The sequence below is a fragment of the Myotis yumanensis genome, unplaced genomic scaffold, assembly GCF_028538775.1.
Source record: "Myotis yumanensis isolate MYYU_CA2020_CCGP unplaced genomic scaffold, mMyoYum1.0.hap1 SCAF_13, whole genome shotgun sequence".
Classification (NCBI taxonomy): Eukaryota; Metazoa; Chordata; class Mammalia; order Chiroptera; family Vespertilionidae; genus Myotis; species Myotis yumanensis.
Genome location: NW_027223764.1, coordinates 2,441,465 through 2,458,079, shown reverse-complemented (window position 1 = coordinate 2,458,079; position 16,615 = coordinate 2,441,465). Strand labels below are relative to the sequence as shown.

Below are 16,615 nucleotides of genomic sequence, written 5' to 3'. Positions count from 1 at the left end.
TTAAGGGGAGAGGGCACAGGGAGGGCCTCAGACCACGGTGGCTCTGAGCTGAGGTGACTGTGGCCAGGCGAAGGCCTAGGTCTGCGCTACCTTCTGCCAGGGGTGTGAACGCTGGGGGGGCATGTGGCTTCCCCGAGGCTCACTCCCCCCACACCCTCTCGGCTTACTCTCCCCACCCCCTCATCCGGATGAGGCCCAGAAATCAGGATTTTAAAAAGATTCCCAGGTGATTCTAATGTGCAGCCAAGGTTGAGAACCACTGATCTAGAGCCTCATGTGTGAGTAAGTGTGTATGTGTGTATATATGCATGTACACACGTGTGAATGAGCATACAAGTGCATGTATGCATGTACGTACATCTCTGTGTGAGTGCATGTGTGTATGTGTGCACACATGTGAGTGTGTGCATATACTCACACACGTGTGAGTGTGTGCATGCATGTGTGTGAACGTGTGTGAATGTATGTGCGCACGTGTAAGTGTGTGTGGGTTGAGTGAATGCATGCATATGTGTGTGCATGTGTGTGACTGAGTGCATGTGTGTGTGTGCCCGTGTGTGTGTTCATGCGTTTGGGAGGAGTTTCTCTCCATGTGGCTCTAATTTATGCTGATCCCGTCAAGTTAGGAAACATAATTGTGTTATTTCCACAGAAAGTGGATGAGAGCGTTGCTCTGCTCCCCACCCAGCCCGCCTCACGGAAAACAGTCTCGCGGACACCGACACTTGGGGAGAGTCACGAGGGGCCGCGCCAGTGGGGACGCCCTCCGAGCCGCTGTCCCCTCTGCCCGCGGCTACTGGGGAGCAGGAGGGGAACGCTGCCCGGCCTCCTGGGCAGCCGCTCACCCCGTCGCCTGCTCTCGCCCAGGCTGTGTCTGCGGGCGGGCTGATCGTGGGTGGAAGCGGGAGGGATGGAGAAGAGGAAATCGATAGAGATGTGGCTTTTGACACTGAAATCACAATATCGATCTTTCAGAAATGTCCAGTTTTCGCCTAGAAAAGAGGCCGAGGGGAGGCGTGTGGAGGACTCTGCCCCTTTCCCCGCGTGTGACGGCGCCGGCACTCATGTCGGCAGATGCCGGGGTCAGTCTCATCTCCAAGTGGTTTCCGAGGGCACGGATGCTCGGACTCGCAGAGTTCATCAGCATCTGCCCGCCATCCTGACGGCTTCACCCTGAGGTCGGGGCTTCCGAGGACAGCTGTTTAGCGGGCGTCCGGGTGGCTCCTGTCCCCCAGGACGGCACGCCCCGAGACCGACGCTTTGCCTGAGCGTGCTCGCATTAGACGCCACAGGCCCAGCCGGGGGGTGCAGGCCTCGGGGTGTCCGCGGGTCATTATCTGAGAGTGCACAGCTCCCAGGTCTCACGTCCGTATGTGAACATGTGTTACAGAGAGAAACCCAGTTCTAAGTATCGGGTAGACGGCTATGGGCTCGCAGCCTGTGCCAGACACGGGCTTCCGTGATGGCTGGAGGCGTGCAGGCCCGCAGGTGGCTCTCTGTTGCGCGGAGAATTCGTCCCGGCAGTTGGGTCAGACAAGCAGGCCGATTAGGAGGACCCGGTTCCTCCCGGGGTGCCTTCTCCGGGAGCTGAAACTCCCGTGCTCCCCCGCAGCACAGGCCGCGGGGCGCTGAGCCTCCAGGTCTGTGCCGCAGGAAACACTGTCGCGCGCGGCATGGATTGGGAATAATTGCCTCGAAGGCGTTCTCATGTGAACTTCCGGTTTGGGAACTAGAACGTGTTCCACCGAATCGATTGGAATTCTTTGGCTTTGGCAGCCAGGAAACTATTGACGGGAGCCGGACCCAGGGCTGCCAGAGCAGACGGGGCTCCCACTGCCGCCTGGGGTTCCGATGAGCACCAAGTGGGCTTCAGTGTGTCCCCATCATCTGCGAGTCAGATGGAACTGGGAGTCAGACTTTGTTAGCGGCATCTGGCCACTCGACAGAGACCCCAGTTTATGGTTTGCTCTCAGAAACAGTAACTCTCCAGGGACAGTCCTCGGTGAGGGAGGCTTTGTGATTGTGAAAGTCCACGTGGATGAGAAGTGGAGGAAATGTCAGCTCCAGCCGTCCCGCAGAATAAAAATGAATGTTCTCTAGAACAAAGTCCAATGTAAACAAGTAAAAATGTTTAAATAAAAGCTAAATGCACGAATGTTGCTACACATCGGCTAAACAGCTGAAAGGTGCTTAAAATTATATAAAATGTCCTTGTAATGAATGTTCTTAGTGTTTCTAATAACAGTGTCTCTGACAACAGTTTTCACTTTATTATAAATACACAAAAGTAAAAAGTATAAAACAAAATAAAGGCTAAAAAGCATATAAAAGGGGACCGATAGTTCACACCTGTTGCACTCCTAATTGGACCGACACCTTTTTGCTCCTCGCGCACCCATTTCCTACACGGCCCTCTTTGCTGTTTGTGTTCATGTCACGTAGGGAGACTTGGTCTACGAAACCCTCCTCTCCCGCCCCCATCTCCTCTGGGTATCTCCCCCGCCCGCCCCCCATCCCTCATGAATGGCTCAGTCCTACCTGTTGGAAGGTTTTCTTTATGATGATCGGCTACTGAGGTGTCAGTCGGCCAGGGCCTGGTCATGGCAGAATGAATGGGACACAGTCAGAATGAATGGGACACAGTCACATTTCAGATCCAGCAAAGCCCCCCAGGAGGGGGCCCTGCCTTCTTCCCGTCCTCACCCTGCCTCCCTCCTGCGACCTTAGTGCAGGGAGGTGGGGGTGGGACCTCCTCTTGCTGGTTCAGCTGAGCTCAGGGTGTATGACCAGGAGCTGAGGAGGAGAGGAGGCCGCAGGCTCCCAGGGTCGCCAAGGATGACACCTCAGTGCTAACTGTAGAGACGCAGAGTCCATTTAGAACACGCATGCGGCCTTAGGGTGGATTTTAAACCAGGGCAATGACGCTCTGCCCTCAAATGCACGGGTCCCAGGAGATGCCTGTTAGCCAGTACGGATCGGCCAGCTCCATCGAGTGTGGGAACAGGTGGGTGTTATGAGGAAGTGGATTAAGGCTCCTAAATGGAACTGTTTCTTTACCCGTTGATCCAGGTAAAGTGAAGCAAGGACTTAAAAGCAGGGAGGCACCTTGTTCAGTTCCAAAAACGAAGCACAAAAGTATTTCTCATTGACATTATTCGCACGGCTCCCAGGTCGTCCTGCAGGCCTCGTGGCTATTGGTCAGATCGCCTAGAATGAAGACTCCTCAGAACCCGGGGCTCTAACTGGATGGTATGATAGGTTTTTATGATCCTATTTGAGTCTCGAAAGTAGGCTTCCCCTTTGGGTCTTCCAAAGTCCACATGCAAAGTCAACAATTAGAACATGGAAAGTTCCAGGAATCCCATCGGCAGCCGCCTCCAGGGGCCCCTTCACCCTGGTCCTTCGGCCTTGGGGAGGCACCCCCGACTCGCTGCCCCAGGCTCACGTCACCTCCAGCCCCACCGTGAAGTCAGGGCTCCCAGCCTCGCCCTGTGTTCACCCCCGTCCTGCCCCAGCCGCAGGGCTCCTACAGGGCAGCCCCGCAGGTGGCGAGGGGGAGGGCGCCCCTGCCGCAGGGGCAGGAGGCAGAGGGTGTGCCCGTGTTGCGTTTTGGAATTCTGAAGACATTTTCTCACCAACACCCCTGGGCTGTCAGGTCCACACACTCTCACCGACTTAAAGCTCAGAGCGCGTTTTTCTCATAAGATGAGGGGTTCTGAATGGTAAGCCAGGCCATTCGAGTTCATCAGCGTTTGAGAGCCAGCCTTGGGGCTCCCCGAGGCCACGGAGAGTGCACTCAAGTTCATGGCGGCAGCGGCGCCCACGCGCTCTGGGGCACGGAGGTGCCACTGGGACTCAGCTCTCCCCGGGCTCGAGCTGCAGGTGCGCACTCGTGAGCCGAGAAGGAAATATCAGGCTCCCGTGATGACAGTTCCAATTAGGGCTCCTCAGTCCGCCGTTCTGGTCCTAATTCAGCTTTTCAGAAGTGATTTCCTGCTGGGAAGATAACGAGCAAGTTGCTCAGATGAGGATCCTGGCTGACTCGCTCCTTTCTCACCAAAGAGGCGTGAATCGGAGCTCTGGCTCAGCAGCGGGACTCAGTGGGCTCGGGTCTGGGCTGTGACCTGCCCGGGACCATCCATCGCTGGGGGAGCTAGAAATCGCTCACCTGTCAGACCCTCCGAGACGGGACTATGCCCTGGTGCGCGCCCCCCCCCACCCCCCCGCACCCCATACCATCATGATCACAAGGCTGTGGACCCGTTCATCTGTGTGGGAATAACTCATTCAATACGCGTGTGCACACGGGGCCCAGCCGCAAATTTGCCCGGCAGTGCCCCGCAGACTGGGGGCGGGCGGTGGCGGCAGACAAAAGGATGAGTCCATGAACCAAGTTGAGCTCCTGAGAATGGAGCTGCCAGGAAAGGAGCAAAACGGGAGGGTGAACAGGAGAGAGCCTCGGGTGGGAGGAAGGGTGCTGGGCGAGGCAGCCTCTTGGGCTGATCCTGGAGCTGAGACCTGAAGAGGGAAATGGGGGAGGGGGGGTGTGTGGGAAGGGTTGAGAGCAGAATAGTCTCATGCAAAGAGCATGAGACAAGGCCCAGCTGGGCAGTGAGTGGTCAGCAGGGGGTCGGTGTGGTCACGGCAGGAGGAGCGAGGTGGAGCGATCGGGCGATGAGGTTCCGGAACGTGGGGGACCCAGGACGTGTCTGAGTTTCATGCCCAGTGTCTCTTGGCCAGAGGGACTGGGTGTTTCGTGTGCGGCTGCAGCGGAGACCCTGGTCCTTGGCTGTGTGGGTGGCCTCCTACCTGCAGGATCTGTTGGGCTGTGGGCAGTGGCTTCGCTGCTCTGCGCCTCAGTTTCCGCCCTGGTTCAGTGGGGATAAACATCACAGGGTTGTTTGAGGTTTAAACAAGTTAAACTTACAGGGGAGCATGGGGCTCGATGGCTAGCCGCTGTTCGCAGTGTCCCCGCTGTAGCCTGTAAGTGTCACTGACTGTGTAACCTCTGCTCAGCGTCGCCCTTCACCCCGAGAATAGTTCTCTCGCACCCGCTCTCCTCCAGCCTTCACGTGCTCCGTTCTCAGGAGGGAAGGTCCCGACACGAGTCAGGCTCATGCTGCGCTGAGAGTAAACCCACCCTGTGCCTCGGAGGACCGGCCACGGTCCAGGCCTTGCCGCCTCCTGCACTTCGGCCCACCCTCCCTCCAGCCCTTGGCCCCCTTTCCCAGGATGTTAGCCACACGGACTGCCTTTCTGTCCTTAGAACCCCCCGGCTCTCTCCTGCCCCAGGCCGTTTCCCTTCTTGTTCTCTTGCTGGGAAGCCCTGCCCCCGTTGAACTCCCATCAGACATCTCTCCCTTCAGGTTGGGAGAGGGAGGACCTGTGGGTGAGGAGGGCTCTCGAAGGGTTTAGTTAAGAAGTAGGAGAGGCTAAGAGCTAAAACCAAGCACAGAACCCCGACTGGAGGCGTTGACTCCGGGGGTAACAAAGGACTGCGTCTAAGACGTGCCCGGCCACGGGCCTCGGAGAGCGGGGAGCAGGGAGCGGTGGTGGCATTGGCGGACACGTGGGAAGGGAAATGTTTTGTTTCCTGGCCAGGGCCAGGAACCTTTGATGGTTAAACGTGGTGAATCGGAGGTGATGGCGGTACCAAGACACTGAGATGAAGCATCCAGTGCATATTGTAGCACATACTGTGCTGGAGGGACTCGGCCACATGGATAAATATTGATTTGGGCAACATCTGCTTAAACATTAATGAGCTCTCTGGGGGGCAGTAGGAGTGGAGAGGGAAGATGGCCAAGAGTGAAGACTTGGGGGTGTTCAAGTCCCCCAAGGAGGGAAGGAGGCCAGGGAGAGGAGTGTGGGTGGAGCACGGCAAGACCCGGTCAGAGGAGTGGAGTAAAGCCAGATCCTAAAACCGGGGGCCTCCCAGCTGCATGTCCATTTCAGCAGAAGGTGGTCAGCGGTGGCCAGTGATGACCAGTGATGGCCAGTGGCGCAGTGAGCACGTTGGGGAGCCTGGCGTGGGACCGGGTCTTTCCTGGAGACGCAGAGGACGGCTCTTTCATTGTTGTCTGACTCGGTCAGTCAGTGTACAGTAGGGAATGGAATAAACTAGTTCCCACCTTTGTCCTTTCACTGTTCATTTCTAAAAGTCGCTCCTGGGCCTGGCCGATGTGGCTCAGTGGTTGAGCATCGACCTATGAACCAAGAGGTCATGGATTCAATTCCGGGCTGAGGGCTCCATCCCCAGTGTGGGGCGTGCAGGAGGCAGCCTGCCAATGATTCTTTCCCTCTCTCTCCCTCTCTGAAGTCAATAAAAAAATATTTTTAAATAAATAAATATAAAAAAGCCACTCCTGCAGTGCAGATCTTAACCATGAGGTCCCTTCCCCTTCTATCATTTCTTACAAAGTAAACTTTGAAAAATTGTGACCCCGCCTCCAAAATCCCTGCCCACGAAGTCCCACGGCACGTCTTATCCCCGTGACGAAGGCAAGGCGAACCGATGCGTTTGAGATGGAAAGGGCTTGGGGTTCGCTCTCATTTCTGCCATTTATCCGTGAGCGGCATTGGGGACGATCCTCATGACGATAGTTCCATCTCGCCATCTGTAAAATGGGACTCGCGATGGCTTCGTTGACGGGCAGAGGTATAAGCATACACGTTAACGTTGTCAACGGGTGTGAGTGATTCTGCTGCCCCGGACGGAGGCACTGTGGGCAGGCAGAGTTGTTTGTGTGTGTGGCCGAAGACACTTGTGCGTGGGGTGTGAATCCACTGGAGACATCTATGCGATGCTGGCTTTCTTTGAATTTTGACATGTAAAACATCTTTTCAAAATTGCAATTGTTCTCTGGGACGTGGTTTCTTTTCTTTCCAAAGTCAGGACCGGAGCCAGGTCTCGTGGCTGCAAGAAATTCCTTGTTCACCATCTCGGAGCCCCTAGGGGGGCATTGGGTGGGCCCGGGCCTCCCTCAGTAAGATGGGCAAAGCGGGCTTGGCCAGAGCAGGACCGGGGCCGGACGGATGGCAGCCACGCCCGGCGACTCACCCCGGGGGTCTGGAGTCCCTCTGGGGCAGTGTCTTCATTGCTGGCTTTTTCAAGACCAGAAAAGTCACTGCTGCAAAGGTTCCTGCCCCAGGAACGGGCCTGGCACTCCCGCCTGACCAGCTGTAATCGGTGCAGAGACGGCGAGCTCAGATGAGGAGCCGCGTGCAGGCACAGGCTCCGGGGGAAGCAGGCGGTTGTTAGAGAGGATCATTGTTGGAAACCGAAGCATCCGCTGTGCTCCTTTCCTCTGTGAGACCAAAGGCAACTGGTCATTTCCTTCCAGCAAAACAGGGTCAGGGGCCCAGGGGCCCCTCCCCAGGCTCGGCAATTTCCACGTTTTTTTTCGGCAACTGAGCTTCGACGATGCCCAAATATTGTGAGAAACAAAAATGTATGCAAACTGTTTTATAAGGTCGTTTCCCCCCGCGCCCCCCCCCCCCCCCCCCGCCACGTGTCTATGGCTTGAACGTTCACATCATTCAAGACCTGCTTTTATGGTTTGTCAACAAGACCAGTCCGTCAAATACCTTCTGCTGTCTCACCGCCGTGCAGAACGCGTTCTGCCTGTCCATGCCCCACAAATACGCTCTTCATTTGCATCATCTGAGAGAAATGCCCGGGTGTGAACACATAGGAAGCGCTCATGGGCAGAGCCTTCTGATCGCAGACACTGCTGGGAGGAGGCGGGGCAGCCAGCTGAGAAGCGGAGTGATGGCCCCTCCTCCCGGGCGTGGGCAGTAAATCCCGCTCAGCCACGGCAGCCACTGGTTTCTTAAAAGGGTTGCGCAACCTCCTGCAGCGCCGGCGGCCTGTTCTCCTGGGGGATTTGGAAATAACGCCTCTTGGAAGAGAAAACTGCAGCGCGAAGGCCTGGTTTTGGGTGGAAATGCTGGAACATGTAGGTGAAAGGGTCAGGACAGGGAGAGGGGGCCGGAGGCCGAGCATGTTCTTCATCGTGGTCCCTGCGGCTTCGGCCTGAGGGTCAGGCAGGGACCCTCGAAGGTGGCCCAGCTTCCCGGGTGCAAGACGTGGGACAGGGGGGCACAGGGACGGACAGGGCAGCGTCTTCAGGAGGAGGGTCCCGGCGCCGTAGGCAGAGGGGACGGGTCCAGGGGACGCGAGGCAGCGTGGCCTGGAGGAGAAAGATGGGCTTTCTGCATGGAAGACGTCAGGTCGAGGGCGCCCCTCACAGGCCACAGGGAAGAATGGGTGTTGAAGGGTGAGTGAGAGGGTGAATGAACGCAGCGACAGGGTGGCAGCCCACCTCTGGGACCAGGACGCACGGTGGTTCGGCTCCTGGGGGCGCTGGTCCTGAGGGGGGTGTCTTCCCCCGGAGCCCCTGCTTGTAGCAAGGACGCTGCCGTACCTGGGCTCGCGGAGAGCAACAAAGTCCAGCCACCAGGCCAGGCCCCTTGATCCAAGAGTCCACACAGGGTGGCTCCTCTGCAGCCTGGAGGTGGACATGTGGTCCTCCACGCAGCTGGCCCTTCCCTCCTTCCCAGCCGGCCCTCCGCCGGGGCCGCCGATGCCCCCACCGGGAGCCCCTCCTCCGGCACAGCAGCCCCGCATCCTGTCGGGGTGCATGCAGGTTCAGCCCCGGAGACCCAGCTCCTCCAGCCCCAGCCCCATACCGCCCACCCCTGCTTGCCTGTGCTCATGGCCCTCTCTTCCCCCCTCCTCCCCACGTGGCTGAGGGGCCCCATGCACCCCTCCCTCCCCCTGAGCCCCCCTCTGCCGCTGGCCACGTTCCCAGCGTTGGGTTCATCCCAATCCCCTTCGGTTCTCAACACCTGGAGTTTCAAACGCTTTGCGACCAGCTTGAGAAGTTTCCAGAAGAGGCCGTGTCAGACGGCGAATCCCCCGGCCCCAGAGAGGAGCGAGCCTTTTGTAACCGAAGTGTAACCGCAGACTTCCACGCCGAGGATGATAAAATGGTGTGGATTTAGGAGTGCTCGGGGGCCGTAAAATGTCTAGGATTAAAATTTCAATACCGTTTGTGCCCAATAAACGGGACTCCTCCGTAACTTAACACTGGGCCTGATGACTCAGGTCTGAGAAGTCTGCGTCCCGGCCGCGGCGGCGATGGGAATACCATACGCTCCGCTCCGTCCTCCCCGGAGGCTGTCCTGTCACAGGACTCGCAGGCGAGGGGCCTTGCCGGGAGCGGACCAGGTGATCCCTGTGAAGCGGGGCTGGGGGGCGGGGGGCGGACAGGGGTGGCACACGCTCCAGGGGAGAAGTGTAGCCGTTCCCCGCAGGACTGTCGGTGGAAGTCGGGCGGCACTAGCCGGTGTCGGTACAGCAGCTGGTTGGACAGACAGGACCCGAGGAACAAGATCACGTAGCCGTTGACTGCATGACTTAGTTTTTTTCACAGCCCAGGCTGGTCGGTCTGAGCTGGCAAATGAGTTCTGTCTATAGATTCCCTCCCGGAAGCACATACAGTTAGCCTGGGCCAGGCCAGCGAGGGGCGGGCAAGGTCTGAGCCGGTTCCCCGGCCCCGGGAGGTGGATTCAGTCCTAACACAGCCGAAGCCTGGACACTTGGCCGAGAGCCGATCGGTCTCAGGCAGAGCGCGAATCCCTCGCTCACGGGTCCCGGTGCAGTGGGTGCTCCTGGCGGGGGTGGGGGTCGGACTGACATACTTCCTCTCCGAGACCCACCCTGCACGTGCCCGAGTCTTGAAGGAAAAAGTGGAGTTTTGTTTTCTGTTGCAGAGTTTTGTGGTTGGAGTGGCAGGGACTTCACCAGCTGCACACTCACTGCGATTAGTCGATGGTGGTTCCCTTACCCCCATTCACCTCCCGGACACACTCCCCCGACCCCTGACCCCTGACCCCTGACCCCTGACCGGCTGAAGACAGGCGCTTTCTCTTTGCTGCAGGGCTGACCGTGGGACGCACCGTCGCACCTGCCGCGCCGGCCGGGACGGAGGACGGGGCAGGAGCCTATGAGGTCGTCAGCGCCTCGCTCCTGGACGGAGACTTCCAGAACCCGAGGCGAAGCGTCCACGGCGAGGTCAGTGCTCACGTTGCCTTTCCCTTCGCTTTCCCGCGGACACATCCAGACCTTGTTCAAGTTCTCTCTTTACTTTAACGCTCGCTCTGTCCCCAGGAAGTGGGGTCTTCATGCTCGCGAGGAGGACCTGCAGACCGAGGTTGGGCGGTGCCGAGGGCGGCGTTGCTTGTACCTGCTGAGCGTCGTTTTCTCACACACACACCGGGGAGCCCACTTCCAGACACGCCGTCCGGGTTTTCTTTCCCGAGCGCCGGTCTTTTTCTATAGTCACGTCTAGATCATCGAAGTTTTGCTTTTATCGATCGATTATTGGTAGAAACATTTTAATGCAGCTTTTTAGTGGAGCTTAGGATGCGGTTGAATGCAGTCTCACAGTTGACTTTGACACGTGTGTGATTTGCGTCTTCTGTGATGTGAAGGAAGAGTATAAAGTAGTTGCAGCATTAATAACGGGATTAAATAGTTCGCTGCGTCTTACCTGCCACATCGACCTGACTTCCTAAGATTTCAGAACTTGTGGGCACAGTTGGAAATCGAGAAAATCTACAGAAATATGAGCTCTTCGGAGGGACCCGCAGACGGTTTTGTCCTCGTGCTGCGGGGAACTATTTTTAGGTTATTTTTCATAATAGAAAACAGGTTGTTTTTCTTTGTAAAGTAGCTGAGATTGTGGAAATCCTTCCTGCAAGGCTGCCGGGGGCCTCCTCTGTGTCAGCAGCAGCAGCACAATTCCTGCCGTTCACGGGCTCCTTTCAGAGCGGCTCTCAGCTGAAAGGGAGCATTGGGAGGGCCAGAGGTTTGGTCCGAGGATCTAAGGGCCACCTCGCACTTTTGGAACATCCCTGTGTCGTGGATACTGTTGCGTGTGGAATACACGGGGTACAAGCCAATCGCGGTGACGCTGATGTTTGCTGGAGGAAACCTTCAAGATGTTAAGGACCACTTTGTCATGCCATGAGTCAGCAAAACTAGGACTGAGTTGATGGATGCAGACAAGGAGAAGTAAACTATTGCATAAAGTATCTAAATGTTTACAGGTACTGTAATAACACACAAATACGCAGCACCCTGAGGTCTTCTGGGTGGTGCACGCTGCCATGGGGCTTCCCCTTGTGGTAGGGTTACCAGATTCAGCAAATGAAGAATAGAGTGTTCCTTTGCATTTGGACTTCAGATGAACAGGCTTTTAAAAATATCCTATATAATAAAAGGCTAATATGCAAATTGTCCCCTTGGGAGTTCGACCCACCGGAAGTTCGACCACTCACTATGACGTGCACTGACCACCAGGGGGCGGCACAGAATGAAGGAAGGCCCCGGCCGGCAGCCAGCAGACGGCAGCTGGGAGACGGAAGGCCCCGATTGGCCCTGATTGCCGGCCAGGCCTAGGGACTCTACCCGTGAACGAATTTCGGGCCTCAAGTATATAAATAAGCCCCATGCAATATTTTGGGGACATACTTATACCAAAAACTTCTTTGTTGTTTATCTTAAATCTAAATGTACCCGGAGTCTGTATCTGGCATCCCTATCTGGGGCGGGGTCAGGGCACCCTCTCATCACACCTGACTTGGGAGCCGGGTCCTCAGCGTGATGCCCAGTGCTCCGCAGGCGGGGCCGGCGGGACTGGGATGGGGGCTCCGCTCTGACCCTCGGCCTCCGCTCCCCATCAGCAGCTGCTGCCTGCCGAGTGCCCGCCCCTCACCGCCTGCTCAGCGCTGCTGCGGGCCTGCGTCCTGCTCGCTCCTGATGCCCCTTCCTGCGAGGCCCGTGCTGACCCCAGCCACAGCGGTCCCTCCCAGGCCGTGAGCACGGGAGGAGCAAGCCGAGGAGCTGTGCCTGGTGCCACTGTGTCCCCCTGGGGAGCGGACACTCAATCAGGGAAGGCATGGGGACCACGTTTCCACCGTGCTCACCGCTAGCTCCTTTATCGCTTGTGACCCCCTAGCAAGGCACCCACCTCATTAAAAAGAAAGGCCCCTATGGAGCCAGGTCTCCCTACAGTTTCTGCACCACCCCTACCTCCACCCCCAAACCTCTAGCATCAACCTGGAATTGGGCCTTTAAAAAAATTTAAACGAGCCCCGGCTGGTGTGACTCGGTTGGTTGGGTGCTGTTCTGTGCACCGAAAGGTTGTGGGCTCGATTATCCGTCAGGATACATGCCCAGGTGGTGGGCTAGATCCCTGCCCTGTCGGGGCGCGTGCAGGAGGCAGCTGATGGATGTTCTGCTCTCACAGTGATGTTTCTCTCCCTCTCCTTTCCTCTCTCTCTAAAAATCAATGAAAATATTTTCTTAAAAATTATACAAGATGCACCAGTTTCATCTTGTCTATTGCTTGCCCCAGTCCTAAACTCAGCCACTCCTCCGGGGAGCCGGGGTCACTGGAGATGGTGTTAGACACCACAATCTGGGCACGGTGTGCTCACGGCGAGTGTGGTGGTGCTGCCGCCAGGTCGCTGAGCTGACAGAAAGGAAGTAACGTGCGTGCTCTCTCGGACTGTAAAAACAAGCCTCAAATACTGGGCCATGTTCATTCTGAACATCGTACTGGAGAAAATATAGCAGAGATTGGCTCTTATGGCTATACCTATACGCCCCCTCAAAGAAAACCGCCTGTTTTCAGGAAACTAACTCATTCTTGAACTCAAACCCAATCATCACGTTCCCGTTCCTCAAGTGTTATTTTTAAAAATGAATTCCCAGCTCCCCAGCATTTGGCTGAACTCTGGCTTTTCGTTGTCCCTAAGTGGACCCATGCTCAAGGCTGCCTTTCTGCTAAAGACGTGAATTCATCCGACCCATTTCTAAACGTGGCCCCAAACCTTCCACGTGGCCGGCGCCTCCGTTTCCATAGCTCATTCTGCTCAGCGAAGGCAGAGGGGTCTTCGCTTGCTTGACCGACGCATTCTCCACGCGCGTCATCAGAAGGCCTGGTTACGGGCCACAGGGTGCTGAGGCCAGGCTGGCATCCTGTCTGCGCTAAGCTTCCCACGGGGGCCATTCACTCCGCTCGGTTTCGGGGCCTCAGATGGCACGTCTGACCCGGCAGCCGTCTCACGGGCACCGCTGAGGTGGCACAGGTGGCACGCGCACACCGTCCCCACCCCTGAGGGGTCCCCGGGGCTCTGTTTGTGTATGTAGGTGACATCTCGTCCATGTTTCCCAGCTTCCGGCCCCCATGACCCAGATGCAGATTGCCGCCTAATTATAGAAGCAACCACACACCCAGTGGTTTGGCAAGCGTGCTGGCCTTCCGAGTTATTTAAATAACTTGCAAGTTATTGGAATGGAGTTCGCTCCATACCTCGCTGAATGCATCTGCCTGCCGTCGGGGACACACGTTATACTATTTGAAAGCAGTGTTTTAGATCTGTAGCAGTTTCTCAGTGTTCTCATCCAGTAGAGACATGTCTCATCGGGGCGCCATGCTCAGCCATGCAGGGGGGGCCCTGCACAAGCCGGGGTCCCCCGTCCCCTAGAGCTGGCGGTTCAGAACCAGCTCGGCTTCAGAGGAGGGGGCCCTGCCTGGGCACCGGGTACCATTCCCTGGGAGTCTACCCAAGAGGTGTAGCTTTTGAAGGAAAAAAACACTTATTGATGAAAGATTATCCTGTTTTTCTTTGTTTTTTAAATTTATTTTTTTTTAAATAAATACGTTCTTATTGGTTTTTTTAGAGAGAGAGAAACGTCAATGATGAGATAGAAACATCCATCGGCTGCCTCATGCACGCCCACCGCCCCACCCCCACCGGGGATCGAGGCCACAACCCGGGCACGTGCCCTGACTGGGAATTGAACCAGCGACCTGTGGGTGCACGGGTCGATGCTCAACCACGGAGCCACGCCAGCGGGGTTAAATTTATTTATTTTTATTTTTTCAATTATAGTTGACATACAATGTTATATTCGTTTCAGGTGTACAGCATTGTGATTCGACGTTTATGTAATTTACCAAGGGACCCTGCTTCCCTACTGAGTTCTTTCTGTATATTCACTTAGTCAACAAATAGTTATTGAAAATCCATGACATCCCCGGCCTTGTGCGAGGTGCCAGGGAGAGGCTGCCCTTTGGAGAAATGCAGACGCCCCCGTGGCTTGACTTCGGGATGCTTTGAAGTCAGCTCAGACCGGACTCCAGGAGTTGTCAGCTCCTCGCAGGAGGAACGGGAGGAGGAGCGAAGGCCCACCAGGGGCAGAGTTCTGTCTCAGCGCCTTTGAAATCTAGACCCTCCTTTCATAGCTCAGAACAAGACCACCGGGGCATATAACCTCCGGTCCTGCCTACTCAGCTAGTAGGAATGTGTTTGCGTTGCCAACGGGTATTGCTCGTTTGAGCGTCTTAAGTGGAATAGTGGGAATGGACCGAACCCCCGAGCCGTGGGTATGTCTTTGCTCATCTGGGGCGCTGAGAGCAGACGCTGGCGGGCCATCCTGCAGCTTCCACGTTGGGCTGGTGGGGGGAGCGGGGATTCTGGTTCCGGAGACCCCTGGCCTCCTGGGTAAGCAAGGGGAGCAGGGAGCTTCTTTATTTTAAAAATATTTTTTTATTGATTTCCTAGTGGAAGGGAGATGGCGAGAGAGATAGAAACATCCGTGATGAGAGAGAATCATTGATCGGCTGCCTCCTACACGCCCCCGACTGGGGATGGAGCCCACAACCTGGGCATGTGCTCTGACCGGGAATGGAACCGTGACCTCCTGGTTCCTAGGTCAAGGGAGCAGGGAGCTTTTAAGGTTCCCCTGCAGGATGGCACGGGGGAGTCCAGAGCCCACCTTGCCGGCCTGCTGCCGCATCGGCAGGTACCGAGGCCCGTTGGTTCCCTCGGAACCTTCCTGGGCACGCAGCTGCCAAGGGAAATGCCTGGAACGAGCACCGCGCAAGCTGCTGGCATCCGAGCTCCCAGGACAAACGCTCAGCGTCTGCGTTTCCCACCTCGCTCTGCTCCAAGCAGAGGGTCATGGCCACCTACTGGGCACCCTCTCCGGAGGGCCCCCAGCCCCCCTTCCCCCAGAGCCAGAGCTACAGGGCAAGGGGACCCTGGCCCCAAGCAGCTTGGTTTCCATCTGTTTTCTGTGACGGCCTCAGGTAAGGCTGTGTTTGCAGAAAGTATTCAGTGTGAGATCCCCTGCTCAGGGTTGGGATTTCTGAGAATAGAGGCCTTTCCCCCAAACACACCAGCTCCTCATGAAGCCAAGTGCCCGCCTGCCTGCTGGTGTCATGACCTCGCATCCTAATGGGCAGCAGACCCAGGCCTGCGGGTGTGGAGACGACCCCAGAGCCGGCTCCAAATCGGAGGAGGCGGAAGGTGCTGGGGCCCAGGCTCAGGCGGAGGCGGTGGAAGGGAGTGGGCTTTGCTCCGTGCCCAGCCCCGTGCCAGGTGCTCACGGCCCAGTTCCGCTCCAATCCCATGAGAGGTGTTCCCTTGCTCCCTCCACTCCCCCTTCCTCCCTCCCTCCCTCCCTCTTTCCCTCCTTTCCTCCTTTCCTTCCGGGTTTACTGAGCACCTGTCTGTGCCGGGGGCTGGGGCACAAAGGCAGAGCTCACACCCCAAGACCTCACCGCCCATGAGAGCATCATCCAGAAAACAGCTGTGACTGGGGGGCAGGGGGTGCAGGATGCAGGGGGAGCCTGAGGGACTCAGGGAAGGTTCTCCGGGGAGGGGAGGGTGTGTGCGCGTGGCCTGCGGTGAGGGGCGCAGCTCACCCCCCGTTTTTGGGCAGTAAGTTGTGCCGATCCCACATGGCCCAGGGGACTATTGTCGCTGAAAAGACAAGAGAGGCTCTTGCTACGGAACCAGGGAAAAGGCTAGAACAATAAACAGAGGGCGTGTTAAGGGGGCCAGCCTGGATCCCGGTCTCTCATGTTTGGCTCGGTTGTTGGGATTAATTACAAAGAATTCAGAGTTCGAACCTCAGGAGAGGTTTCTGCCTGTTTATATGTTCCTTCCCCCCGAAGGCCCCACCACAGGCCCGCCTCCTCCCTGAAGCCTTCCCTGACCACCCAGGCTCCACTGACCTCACAGTGTCGCCCCCCCCCCCCCCGCGTGCGGTCAGGACCACCCAGCTGCATGCGGCTCCTCCTTCCGTGGGTGTTGAGGAGAGACACGGCCTACACTCAGCCGCGTGGATGCAGAGGCACAGGCAGCTCCTGGCTCCAGGGCTGGTCCTTCTGGGGTGGGAGAGGGCAGGGCCGGCTGCTGGAGAGGCGGGGGAAGATCCTGCCCCGTTGGCAGAATGCAGAGGCCCCCGCCTCCTCCTCTCAGCCTGCGGTCCCCCAGCTGGCGCCCCCGCCGCGGGTCTTCCTCACGCTCCTGGGGCCGATCGCTCTGCCCACCAGCCGCTCAGCATCGGCTGCTTTTCATAAAGTGAGGCTTTGGCAGAAGGGGCCCCGCGGAGTGACTGTCCTCCCCCAGGTCCCCTTCCTCCCCCAGTTCCTCCTGAATCCGTTCAGCAAACGGGGGCGGGAGGCAGGCTGCCCGGGGCCTGGGACTGTCGGACCAGCAGCAGATAGGATGGCTCGGAGGGACGTGTGTC

General features: G+C 57.3%; 1 protein-coding gene across 1 annotated transcript in view; it reads left to right on the top strand.

The window, feature by feature from the left end:
* ADAM12 (ADAM metallopeptidase domain 12) overlaps positions 1-16,615 on the top strand; it is a 148,363-nt gene that overhangs the window by 14,182 nt on the left and 117,566 nt on the right. Inside the window, exon 2 of the mRNA XM_070433231.1 lies at positions 9,945-10,078. Coding sequence (XP_070289332.1) covers positions 9,945-10,078 — 134 coding nt within the window. The remainder of the gene's footprint in view (positions 1-9,944; positions 10,079-16,615) is intronic.